Raw genomic sequence first — 13,635 nt, forward strand, 5'->3', positions numbered from 1 at the left:
AAGCTGATCTTCTCAGTAAATGGTGGAAGTATGTTATACATGTAATAAATAGAATTTCTATCGAGATAGACCTATTTGTTTGTACACTGGCTGAGAAATAGATATCATAATTATTAAAAATTGGTTAAATTATTGATATCTGATATATTACTGGATCTCATTTACTTCTGGGCCTATTCCGACTCCGATTAAAAAACATTTAAATAAGTATATTATTTAAATGTTTTTTAATCGTAGAATTATCGGTGTAGGTATAATTGTGTAGCTCTATCGCATCAGTACGAATAGTGAGATTTTCTTTAATCGGTCCAGTAGTTTTTGAATGAATTATATGCAAGCATCCATTATTCCTATTCGTTAACTCTGTTGTTGTTCAATCTCACCTTGAAACCTCCAAAACTTCTGAGACACAAGCATCTACAAGAGTACTGTCATCACTATCATCTTTGGGTATCTTATCAACATTAAGATCGATTTGGCGAATAAATTCCAACTCCGAAACTCCGACGCTTTTCTTCAACATGTTAAGTTGAATCAAACCATCTATCAGCGTCACCCAATTCTTATTCCATACAATTTTTGCTTGACTGAGCGACGTTGACGCTTTACTAATGCTCCGGAAGTCTCCACTAAAAAACAGATATTATTTGACTGGATATAGTGCCATTCACGAAGACGCGCCCCACCAACTTTTTGTTGGGGGCAAACCAACCAAAGTTTGATCCGAGCGATTGTAGTGTGCGTGTATACCGATAACACTGAACATTGATGGAAGCTTGCACACATATACAATAAACGGTTAGGAGGAATAGCGGGGCACGCCTTCATGGATTTCAATATTTATAGCTGAAACGGATTTTGATACCCAAATAATAATTACTCTTAAAAACTGTTTGAGATGTGTTGGTGTGTGGCTGATGTCATCAGCGAGCGACTCTCATCCCTAAGGTCGTAGATTCCAGCCCCGGCTTTGTATCATATGAGTTTCTCTTATGCACTGATTTAACATTAACTTGAAGGAAAACATTGTGAGGAGACCGGCTTGCCTAAGACCCCACAGGTCGACAGAGTGTGTCAGGCACAGGAGGCTGATAACTTACTTGCCGACTAGATTGACAAATGATCATGAAACAGATACAGAAATCTGATGTATATACAACTACAACTAAAAGTGTTGTGACTGGTTTTTTATATTTTATTTAAATATTTGTTTCTTACCTATAATTGTACTCTTTGGTCTTTAGCAGCTTGTAGACATCGTCAGATGTCAGAGATAATTCTTGGTCATCTGGGTTGGTGATGTCGGTTTCACATTCGCTATTCCAGGTAATGTAACCGGTTACGATTTCTGAGTTTTTAGTAGACACCTGAAATAACCTAATTTGATAAAAAAAGTATTGTGTCTCAACCAAGCTATTATAGATAGAATCCGGGATAGAAGACGGAGTAGCTCCGCAATGATTCACTCAATTTTTGCAAGCCGTCAGTACGTGAGTCAGTCTGCATATGTTTACAACCAAATGGACTCTAAACTCCGACTTCATCATAGAGTTTTGTATGATTGTAAGAAGGTTGTAGTAGGTTGGCTGAGAACTCTAACATATGAGGAAACTGAGCACATTTTAGTGCAAATTCGCTAGTTTGAGACAGGCCTAATTGTATACTTGACAGCGTGCACACACTCGCTCACACACAAACACACACAGCACACACACATGCACATCTACACACACAAACACGCATGCATAGATTAAGTTTATAGCTATTCATTTTAGAATTGGTATAGATAAGGGAAGTAGCGAGTCAGCCCCAGCCCCCAACACAAGTGTCTCTTGGCTACTTACGGGGGTTATCTCATACTCATTTATTGATTTAAAAATTTGAGAAACAATAAAAAAAATTAAAAAAAAAACAATAAAAAATTTAATTTATTATAATTATTAACGTTACCTCAAACCTGCCTGTGCCACGATGTATGGTGACATTTAGGGATAGAACTTGTTGGGCGCAGATCAGAGGTTGCACAGTAAAGCGCATGTCACGAAAACGTACTGACTGGCTGCGACGACCCACTCCATACACCATACTAAACGTATCCCATACACATGTGAGTGCACCCGCAAATGGGTAGGCATTCACGCCTGGAAATTTAAATTACATATATTCAAATCAAATCAAAATATCTTTATTGATTTAGATAAACATGTACACTTATGAACGTCAAGAAAAACTAATTAATCGTAAATTTACATTTACCACCAGTTCGCAAGTCAAGGGCGTAGAGCGGGTAAGAAGAGCTGGCAAGAAACTTTCCGCCACGCTTTTCAATCGCCAAGTTTTTAATACAAATTGTTTGTTTGAACTGGAGCAAATCAATCCCAAGGATTAGGATCATTTAAGTATTCGTCATATTTATAAAAGGCTTTATTGATAAATTTACTTTTAACAAGGGCTTTGGCCTTTGAATTTATTTAGTGACAGTTCTCTAATTTCGCTTGGGAGTTCGTTGTAAAAACGAATAAAATTTCCATATAAGGAGTGGTTTATCTTATGGAGGCTGGTTGGAATAAACAATTGAAATAAACAATTTTCAGAAACAGCATTGGCACAGTGGCTTAAACGTAGGACATACATTTTCTTTCTATGTGCAATTAACAAAAAAAAAACATCTATTAATGTCCTAACTCTTCCATATATATGTGTTGTTTTGTTTGTATCATATGGTTATATTGGTGAAACCGATTGTGGATACATCCAATGTGTTTATTTTATGTTTTATTTTTAACTTTATTTTTATTGTAAACATGTATCTATTTTGATATCCAAATAAATAAATAAACTGTCCTACAGTAAAAGCAAACATTGTCAGGAAACTATGTTATCAACTCGTTGTCTAATGGCGTAGCTATCTTGGGTGGCCCCCGGTGCGGAAGTGGTGGTTGATCGAAAAAAAAGCAATAAATCGTATATGATAAAAGACATCATACATTAAAAGATCGCGAGTATGGGACGGGGAATCCTCCACGACAGCGTCAGGCTCTTTTGCGGGAATCCGCGAAATGTACATAGAGCTGAGCTAGTGCTAATGGAATCACTGAAAAGAAATTTTTATGCGGGCCTTTTTTTGTTTGTAGATTGTTGTAGAAAGGTCACAGACCCCCCCCCCCTCTTGCTACGCCACTGTACTTGTCTTATAACGATCGCAATCTGAGGCCAAGACGTTATAGGGTTGCAGCACCTGGACTGGATTATTACTAAACCATCTTTACACGTGTTGTGTTAACCTCACTATAACCGAGGATTGGCTCGTCTACCATACAACTATAAACAGGTGAATGCAAAACGAACTAAATACAAGTTTTTTCAACAAACGAGTCCGTTATTAACTGTTTATTTTTGGCAAATAAATAACTGTTTGATTAAAAATGCATTCGTCATGTAAGCTCAGCATAGTAATTTTAATTAATAGTCATTACTTATTTACAAATATGAAAATAGCTTTCGATGAAGATATTTTTCAGTCAATTCTACTTAAATTTTTTGCTTAATATACAAGATACTATCAATACCTTTGACAACATGTCCTTGAAGATATTTATGTTCGTCATCGTGCACAGATATAATGAATTTACATGCGGCGGCATTCTTAAGATCATCCGTTTTGAATAGAGGAAGTGTCCTGAAACATATAACCTTTTTATAATATACTAGCAGACTCGGCCAAGCGTTGCTGTGGCTAAGGTTATTGTTATTACATAGTAAAGTAGTAAACTATTCAAGGGAAACGGGAGGCGAACTTATATGAAAAGTAGATAGCTGTCTGTGTCTGTGAAATGTTGGTACTTTTAACACAGCGCCATCTGTTAGAATTGTATTAAATAATAAATAAATAATTTTCAATAAAATAAAGTTGCGACTAGAATTAAAGATCTAAGCTATCCTATCTCTTAAGTTTGACCAGACTGCTCACGGTGTGCCAATTTAATTTAAAATCGGTTAAGTAGTTTAGGAGTCCATCGCGGACAAACATCGTGACAGGAGATTTATATATATTATTAAGAAGATAGACTGATGACGTTATGAATCACTAAGGATGTTTGTATTATCTTCTTAAATTCTCGATCTTATCCATAGTGCTTTCGGGCAGGACGGGTAGGGGTTTTGAGGCGTTTTAGATTGCAAAAGTGTTTTTAAAACCAGAATGAAACTAGAAAGGGCGAATGTGAACCGATAATCGCAAAGGAAAGAATGTTTTAGTTATTATTTAGTCCGCACAAGGAATTTGGTTCCGGCATTATCTTTTTGGTACAATGTGATACGGATCTCTTTGTTCATATAAACATCATTTAATCCCTAATAATAATAATTTCTAAAGGTCTTAAAATGTAGATGTAATAAAACAATTATTTCAGTCGAGATATCGCCCTAAAATGAATCTCGAATATAAAAGACATATTCGATTTGATATTTATGTCTTACTCTTGTAAAAAAGCTGCATCAATGCATGGGTAAACTTACCAAGACTCTGTATGGGCCCATTCAACATGATGGGCCAACATTGGGGTACCAGTAGACACCGGAAATTCGACTTTAGGGTACAACGCGTGGATCTTAGGGTTATAGCCCTCCATGAACAATCTGTGAATCGCAATGATCCATTAAATCATTTAAAAATATATTAACCTTGTATTATATACATCAAGATAGTAGTAGTAATAATATTATTTTTATTCTATCTAAAATAATATAGACAGGCCGGCAGATATTTGCTTGGCTTGGCAGGAACTAACTTGTGTTCGAAGTCAAAACTCCGCTTCGTGGAGTCTCAGAGTCTCGTGTCACTCTTTGGACTAACGTGGTCTAAATGTAGTCCAATTTAATCGGAAAAAGACAAACCCTCAAATGTGTGATTTCACAAAATAGACACTTCATCGCTACTCCCTTTGCCAAAGTCACTCTTCTCATAGTCAGCATCAGAATACTTGCCTTTGACATATTCAACGACGTTCAGTTTCGCGATTGGAGGGAAAGGCTAGATTAGCCAAGGGAGGGTTCGATTTGGAGCGGTTCGAATCGTCGACGACCCTTCAGTTTCCGAGTGGCTTGATCCCGTGACGCTTAGAGATAGACTCACTTCTATCGCATTTACCATGGAGAAGTTTCATAGGAGTTGTTTGAATACCATGCTGAATTTCATCGTCGTAATGATGTCGAGGCAAAACACGAAATTCCACACGTGTCATCTCGAGGGCAGCCTTCCACAATTGAGCATATTTAAAGGCCATTTTACCACCACCTCTATGTGGAACCAGCAGTCTACTGTAGTATTTGCGGATGTATTCGATTTAGGATCCTTCAAGAAAAGAGCGTACCAATTCTTAAAAGACTCGCAGGCATTAAGAGTCTCCATAAGCGGCGGTATCACATACTATCAGATGAGCCTACTGCCCATTTGTTGATGTGTTCTACGATGTGTACACTGTACGAGTTAAGGCTGTATATTCCGCTCACTCAGGCTTTCAAAGTTTTGTAAGCATGATGATTCCCTATACGTGCCAAGACTCGTACATTTTGCTCATATACAAACGGGATGATTTAATCTGTATGTGCGTGCCCTGACTTGGATCACTTATAAGCAAGACGATTTCCTAAATCCTGGGAGTTACACCCCGAGAGCATAGCCAAACGTAGGCACTCTCTTTTTATGTTGTTACTGTTAAATTGTATGGCAATTATCATTCTATTAATTCGCTCATATCCTATTGTTATACGGGAGTAGTGAATGTAAAGAAAGACGATCGTCTATTATTTAAAGCACCTGATGACCCAAGAACCGTACAACCACTAAATTCAGAATTCTGACCTACTCCCAAAAAATTCATACATTTAAATCACTGAAATAAAGTACTTACTTGTCACTTATCACACTTTGGTAAACAATTTGACAGAAAGACACGAAAGAGTAGTTCTAAAATTTAAGCAGCCAAATAAAGTTGTATGAAGATATTTTTTGAATATATAATACCGTTGTAACCAATCTTCTTCAAAAAAGCTTTAGATTTGGATCCGATTAATATTAAATTAAAAATTGGGTATAGCATAATAAGTAGTTAATACTACTAACCATTCTATTGTTAGTAGTATTGTATTAGAGTATAGTAATCAGTAGTATTATAATTAAAGAAGTGTCATATATAACATAAATGGTATGTTATAATATACTCACTGTCCAATAGCTTCCAACACGAATCTTGCATTGTCAACGTGCCCTCGGCGTGTAAGAGGAATGTTCTTGCAGGTTTCGGGTAAGGATCTCTTGAGAATAGCTTGGAGTAGACCGTGGGGGGCTATTTCAATAAGTACAGCATCAGCAGGAATATGTCGAGATGTCTCTTCGAAAAGAACTGGATTCTGTTGAAAAAGATCTATTGATAATAGTGATAATCTATTCAAGTAATCCCGGGAAAACCCGAGACATCAGTCCCTGGTATGACCTAAATAGATGCTTGATGAATAGGTTATACTGATGCAAAATATAGTTAAAAGCACATATTTCTACCTTACGTAATATTACTGCAATACTGTTTTAACATTTGTTAGTAATTTACGCTACGCTTTTGGTTTGGGTAATGGCAGTAGAAGATTTGTTTTAATATTTACGTTACATTATTAAAATCTATTTTTATTTTTATCAGAAGTTATTGTGGAAGTTTCGGTGACCTTAAGTCAATCTAGCAATTATTTTTGCTAGATTGTAAACCAGGTGTCCCCGCGAACATCGTTTCGCCATAATAAAATTTTTATACTTGAGCTTCTTTTTCTCTCCACAAAAGCCTCCTCAGAGTTTCAAGAATAATTCTATATAAATTGCTAGAATTGGTTCTGCCAAAATTCACCAAATAGAAAATAGGGTTGAAAATTATGGGTTGTATGTATAAAAAATAAAATTTTCGTTCGACCACACTTAACATCGATGAAAAATAGAATCTATTTGTTGTCCGATCAAACCAATATGCACACAAAATTTCACGAACAAAAAAAATTTTGACGAGTTTGCTAAGAGAATTACATATTGTGATAGTAAGAGGGTAGGAACGAGAGGACAGACACGGTCGATGTTTGCCGATAATTGGACGTGTCGGTGACACATTTAATATTAACATTTTGGTGTTATATAAAATTCTGGTTCCAGTGTTATTACTGTGTTGAGGGGTATGTTTTTTTTTATTATTATCTTGTGGCTTAATTTTGTTTTCGTATTTGAAATGTATTTTTTTTTTGGTTTGTTTTTTAGCTTTATGAAATGCCCTCAAATTTAATATTCATAAAACGAATGTTTGGATGAAGAAAGTGTCATTGTGTTGTGAACACTACTGTATAATACCGCGGGTTTTGGTAGGATGACCCAAATATAAAAATCCTCCTGGCGCCCACAACCTATTAGTTAAGGTTAATTTTAGTTTATAAGTTTAGTTAATTAGTTAATGCATGTTAGTATTTACTTAGCTTAAGGTTTGTTATAAATATTTTAAAATGTGTTTATTTTGTGTTATTTTGTAGTTAAAAACCCATAACAATATATTAGATATTAAATTTTGTAAAGTTAAAGGATACTGTAAATTTGATTACAATTAATAAAAAATAAATTACCAGCAGATTGTTCGTGTGGTATTCGGCAGACGAGTATTTAGCTAGATCCTCTCCCCATCTGCTTTCTGGAACCGAGGTTGAGAGCCAACGTTCACTGCGTGGCTTCGGATCTTTGATAACTTCACTCAAGTACTGGCGTAATGCTGGACCTGGAAGCCAAGAAAGATTATGTAAAACCTCTGCAAATAAGACTACCTACTCGCCTGGAGATTTCGTGCCAGTCAGTGGTTAGTTTTGTCGAGGATCTTCTCTTATAGTTCGGAGGAAGAGTGCACATTTTTTTGTCTTGGGTATGGTGGGATACAAACAAGTTAGACGTAAGGAGGGTCTTTATTATCACATTTTTTTAACGTCCTTGGAGGTAAAATATATAATGCAAAATGTTGGAGAGACTTGGGCTGCATTTGCCAAATAACCACACTCAGCGTGGTAAGCGATCGCATTCATCAAATCAAATCAAATCGAAATATCTTTATTCATATAGGTAAACATGTACACTTATAAACGTCGAGAAAAACAAATTAAATTAATTGTAAATTTACATTTACAACCAGTTCGCAAGTCAAGGGCGTAGAGCGGGTAAGAAGAACTGGCAAGAAACTTTCCGCCACTCTTTTCAATCGCCAAGTTTTTAATACAAATTGTTTGAACTGGAGCAAATGAATCCCAAGGATTAGGATCATTTAAATATTCGTCACATTTATAAAAGGCTTTATTAATTAATTTACTTTTAACAAGGGCTTTGAATTTATCTAGTGATAGTTCTATAATTTCGCTTGGGAGTTTGTTGTAAAAACGAATACAATTTCCTCATCTTACACCTTAAGTCATTATCAGGCCAAGTATGCTCTTTTAACGTATAATTGGTCTCTTACTATAAAATTGTATTTACGCTATGATGAAGAGAGATTGAACTTATTATAAAAAATATTTTGAAAGAAAATTATTTTTTTAAATCAAAAGATTTTAAAAAGATAATTAAATTACCTGCTTCTGCGATATAACGTGAGTGATACGCGATATTAGAGCAGGGAACCTCTTTAGCGAAGATGTTCTTAGCTGTTAAAGCCTCAACGAATTCTTTCATGACTTCAGCTGGACCTGAGATTGTACTGGATTCTGATGCATTGTGGCACGCCACTTCGACTTCAGGTGGGCACAATTTCGAGATCTGAGAAGGTATTTATTATTTTTAATTCTTAATCGTCTGGGAAGTCTGTATACTAGAATGAACTTTAATACTTCAAGCGCTGTTTTTTCTGTAGAACGTTTGCACTTGACCATAACGAAGACGAAGCACATATGAATTGGATTAGGAAGGTGTTGAACAAGTCATTTTTTGTGACGTCACTTTTTTTTATTTATTTTTTCAAAGCTTGCCAACGCTCGTCACGCTGTTACATTGGTACATTTTTTATGATAAGCACTTATAGGCAAACTTTCATATAATAAAACAATATAATTATTAAAACTCTCTCTAAACTCGATTTTAAAGTGTGAGGGGAGCAACTATGGATATCCAGACCCCGTTGGTTTATCAGAATGCTAAATCTGGTCATAGGTGAGTTTTGGCCAAAAACCGTTCTCCGGAAACGTTGGACAAATGGAATGATGGGATGCCTGGTGTATTTAGACGATAAACGAAAATTAAATTTTGTTAAAAGGTTGGATAATCAACAAAGCAGGTTGCTTTTAACTTATCTTAATGGCTATTACTTGCTTAGTTTCTATTAAGAATAAAGTATATTAAAAATGTCTAATTACAAACCACGTGCAATTAAACTTAGTAGAAAAACAGCTGGAGCACTTATATTAAAAAAATCAATGAAACAGACACACGTGTTTCGTCATAGTCGTAGAATAGTCACGGATCTGACAAATAGTAAACTTTACAGGGCGGACATTTTAAAAATAATGTAAATTTTTTTGGTATAACTTTTTAAATTCATATACTTTAATTATGATAATTGAAACAGCATAAAAATAATGACAATTAAATTAGTTTTTTTTTAATCACATGTTTCTATCAAATCCGTCACCTTACCGACTGACTCATTTGAAATTTCAAACACGTGGAATTTGTTTTTTAATGCAGCCTTAATATTTAGGTTATGTAGTATCAAAATATGATTCTTCTTCTTCTCATTCGGTACGCTCTTGCCAGAGCGGTCGTGATCGCTATGTAGTAGAAGAAGAAGGCGCAGATGTGATGCGCTTCACGACGCTCCGCCACCGCTGCCTATTGGAGGTCATCCTGCTGCACTGATTCAGTGTTTCTCCTACGGTGGACTTAATCTGATCATGATCAGTGACCTGCCGAGCGGTCACCTACTCGCTGCAGCGGTAGTATTGAAATATGATAAATGGTGGATTTTTTTTTGACGGTGTATACATGTGGCCCCTAGAGCCATTCGATGACACAATAAATACGTTAGTAAATTTATTTCTGTACCTCAGTGAATCCTAAACCAACAGCAGCCATGGAGCCTCGAATAAAAGGCGTTTGAACGGACACAAGACCACGGCTGTATGCAGACAGGATCATCTCTTCCGCAGTGAAGCAGCCATCGGCGTAAGCGCACCCCAACTCGCCTACACTGTGACCTGGGTACGACATAATTTTCAGATCATTTATTTTTCATTCATATACAAACAGACTTTATAATTTGGCATCCCCTAAGTTTTTTGAGTTCCTAGCAACATTAATTACCTTGCTTCCAAACGGGCTAAAGTGTATTTTATTGGGCACGTAGAGAGATCTATTGGCGTTCAGGTTATAATAATAATAAAGTCCGTTTCATTTCAACAAAAAGATAGTATACAGCGTTGATTTTTTAAAATTTTAAACATTATTTTATTCATCCTATATATTCTTAATCCTTTCATACCGCTGCTTATACATACCAATAATTTTATCTGGGAAGATTCCTATAGAGGATAGTACATCTGTGAGACCAATTTGTACAGCGGCAATACCGACGAAGGAATGCAGGATGTTATCGAAGGTAGTTTTATCTGGTGACGTGATAATGCTCACAATATCCACGCCTTTGGGCTCTAGCACGCGGCGACATCTGTAATAAAAAAAATGTTTCACTTTTTTTCACATAACAGACATGTAACTAAAATTTTTTGTAATAATATTCCATTAAGGGGTATAAAATCTTAATTTTACACTTGGAAAATTGGAATTATAATGGGACTAATAAAAGTAGACTAAGTCTCCAACTAATATTTTATTGAATTCTGTGTCTTAGAGAGTAGGACATACATAATACTTAACAATTATTTAGATTATATACACATATTTTAATAGCGTGGAGCACTGGCGCAAATGAATTTGTCATGAAACTGTCTTTACACTACACGGTCAGCTGCTGCGAACTATGTGCGCCGCCATATTGGCCTTGGCTGCTATGTCGAGCGCCTTTCCCTTTACCCCTACTCCGCGGCCGACCGTCACACGACATGCGCCACACAGACCAAAAAGTTTGAGACAATGTCATGAAAGTTTCACTTTAATAATGAATTCAAATCCCCTTATTTTGTATAATTTTGTTAAACTCTAAAAATACGTACTTCTCAATAGCCGCAGCAAAAACTGGTATACGCATGAGTTGAGTTCCCATACCGACCCATTGAGAGCCCATACCACTGTAGACAAACCAAAGTGGACGGACCGCGTTGTCAAAGTACTCGCACTTTTCACTTAGAGCCACTGTCTCGTTCGCTTCGTTTGTGTCTGTCGAAATCAAGGAATTAAATTGTATAAAGCCATAAATCCAAATAAGTCAAGGTGACGACGGAAAAGCGCATAATAATAATATAAGGCTCCCTATTCTATAAAAAAATAAACGATTCTTACCCAGAATCAAATAACCACGCCCCAAATGTCCAGCGACAGGGGTCTGATGAATGTTATGGAAAAGTGCCAGTTCCTCGGGGTCCACAGTACGGCTCTTCAGGTCTGCGAAGATCTTGAGCAGGGCTGAATCCTGTCTTGCTGATATCGTCACCAGGCGAGGGATGCTACTCTTGTAACGGGTAAGATCCTAGAGATTCAGGAATATTGATTTATTGAAAAAAAAACTGTTTAAAACGGGTGTTACTTTAGATTCTATATGATGCTTGATATCGCCGACTGAATCATATCCAATATAACCACTGTGTGGTTGAAGTTGAGACTGGCAAAGAAAGGATTAACTAGACTAGAGATACGTATGAAGATATAATATATAGAAGACTAAGCAAATCACATCAAAGTCTTTCTTACATGTATTGAATATTTTTTGTTTGTTTGTTTCCTTTTGTTAATTTATAAACCTTTTTGTAGTTAAATGTATTACGTATTCTATCTCTTCTATTTTCAGTGTTTATGTTTGATGTATAATTTATGTTAGCTGTAGGATACGAAATAAATAAATAAAATTGTAAAGGTAACACAGTGTACACTTATGAACGTCAAAAATACATATTAAATACTTCTAAATTTTACATTAACTGCCAGTAACGAAATCAAAGTCGTAGAACGGAGAGAAGAACTGGCAAACTCCCGCCCTAAACTCTCCGCCACCCTTTTAACTTTGTCTGTTAATGCAGGTGATACCTAACGCCACAGCCCGTGGCCCTGCAAATTATTGACCATGCACATTGACGTAGCATTTAATAATTATTAACTTAACAAAATTATGCAGTCAAATTGTGTAAGTATATTTTTATATTCAAAATAGATTTTTTTAAATAAATTTTCGTTCACATCCATTACATCGTTTTATAAAAGTTTCCAAATATATATTCTACAATTTCACAATAACGACAACATTAATTATTGCACAGAAATGGAAATCTAATTATAGTTATAATGGCTTACCTTTGGCTTGTAACGTCCTTTGAGAAGTACGTGGGCGTTTGAGCCCGTAACTGAGAATGTGTTGACTGCAACATATCCGTGGTTTGTCGGCAAATGATCCGTGATCACCTTGATGCGACCGTCCCGGATGGCTGCCACATCGTTCCGTGGCGTGTCGAGGTTAATGTTTCCAGCAAATTCACCTCTTTCGAAACCCAGTAACACCTGAGACGTATATATCGGCGCAAATTTATATATTGTTACAAAAATATTAATAATCTTTAAGATTCATATTTCATATGATAGTCTGTAGTAATTTTATAGTCTTTATTATTTATGTTACAGCAATGGTGTTAGTGTCGGCTGCCACTGTCATATTCATCTAATGACATCAAAGTCAAATTAGTTTGAAACCGTTAATATGACTAGTTTTCAATGTTGCTAGATCCTATAATTAACGACAATTTAATGGTCGATAATAACTATGACTCCATAGTCATATTATTATAAAAAGTTATTTATCATAATTTTAAATATTAGAGCCTTACAATAAATATTAAAGTAATCTTTGACACTCGTTCTTATGACTGCCGTTTGACTCTGTGGTCTATTCGGGTTCGGTCGTGGAACGAGTACCCGAAATGCTACGAAACTTGTTTATTACAAATTCTGGTAGTTATAAATACATGAACTGATTGGTGCGGCGCTCGGTTCGATTGGGCGGTCGAACCAAGCAGAAGCCTTTAAAATGTAGACTCTAATGTCAAAATTAAATCGCAGATGCCAACAAACTAATCTATGACACCAGTATTACTGACGTCATTATCTTCAATAATTTAATGGAATCTGGATTTGTTATTTCAGGCGTTAACGCCGAAATATACGTAGATGACATAACTTCGTTGTGCGATTGGTGTAGTTGATTATCGCATAATTGTTTTCGATAATACAGATACATAGAGCTCCAAACTGCCACACCCGTTGGGTTTTTATTGTAGTAGGAGGCAAACGGGCTGGAGGACCACTGGACACTCACATTGCGAGAAGGCTCGCAAGTGCATCGCCGGCCTTTTAATAATTGATACGCTCTGTTCTTTAAGGACCTAAGTTAAATTGGTTTGGAAATACTGTAGTGG

At 36.0% G+C, this 13,635-nt stretch overlaps 1 protein-coding gene across 1 annotated transcript in view; it reads right to left on the minus strand.

Annotated features, from left to right (window-relative positions):
- The window catches only part of LOC110999413 (fatty acid synthase), a 32,182-nt gene that overhangs the window by 11,791 nt on the left and 6,756 nt on the right, over window positions 1–13,635 (minus strand). Inside the window, exons 9-21 of the mRNA XM_022268447.2 lie at window positions 12,521–12,724; window positions 11,516–11,702; window positions 11,230–11,392; window positions 10,555–10,724; window positions 10,103–10,254; window positions 8,638–8,821; window positions 7,651–7,799; window positions 6,227–6,411; window positions 4,519–4,638; window positions 3,570–3,679; window positions 1,951–2,141; window positions 1,219–1,367; window positions 384–629 (exon numbers count right to left, since the gene is read on the minus strand). Coding sequence (XP_022124139.2) covers window positions 384–629; window positions 1,219–1,367; window positions 1,951–2,141; window positions 3,570–3,679; window positions 4,519–4,638; window positions 6,227–6,411; window positions 7,651–7,799; window positions 8,638–8,821; window positions 10,103–10,254; window positions 10,555–10,724; window positions 11,230–11,392; window positions 11,516–11,702; window positions 12,521–12,724 — 2,210 coding nt within the window. The remainder of the gene's footprint in view (window positions 1–383; window positions 630–1,218; window positions 1,368–1,950; window positions 2,142–3,569; window positions 3,680–4,518; window positions 4,639–6,226; window positions 6,412–7,650; window positions 7,800–8,637; window positions 8,822–10,102; window positions 10,255–10,554; window positions 10,725–11,229; window positions 11,393–11,515; window positions 11,703–12,520; window positions 12,725–13,635) is intronic.

Source organism: Pieris rapae, chromosome 14 (assembly GCF_905147795.1).
Source record: "Pieris rapae chromosome 14, ilPieRapa1.1, whole genome shotgun sequence".
NCBI lineage: Eukaryota > Metazoa > Arthropoda > Insecta > Lepidoptera > Pieridae > Pieris > Pieris rapae.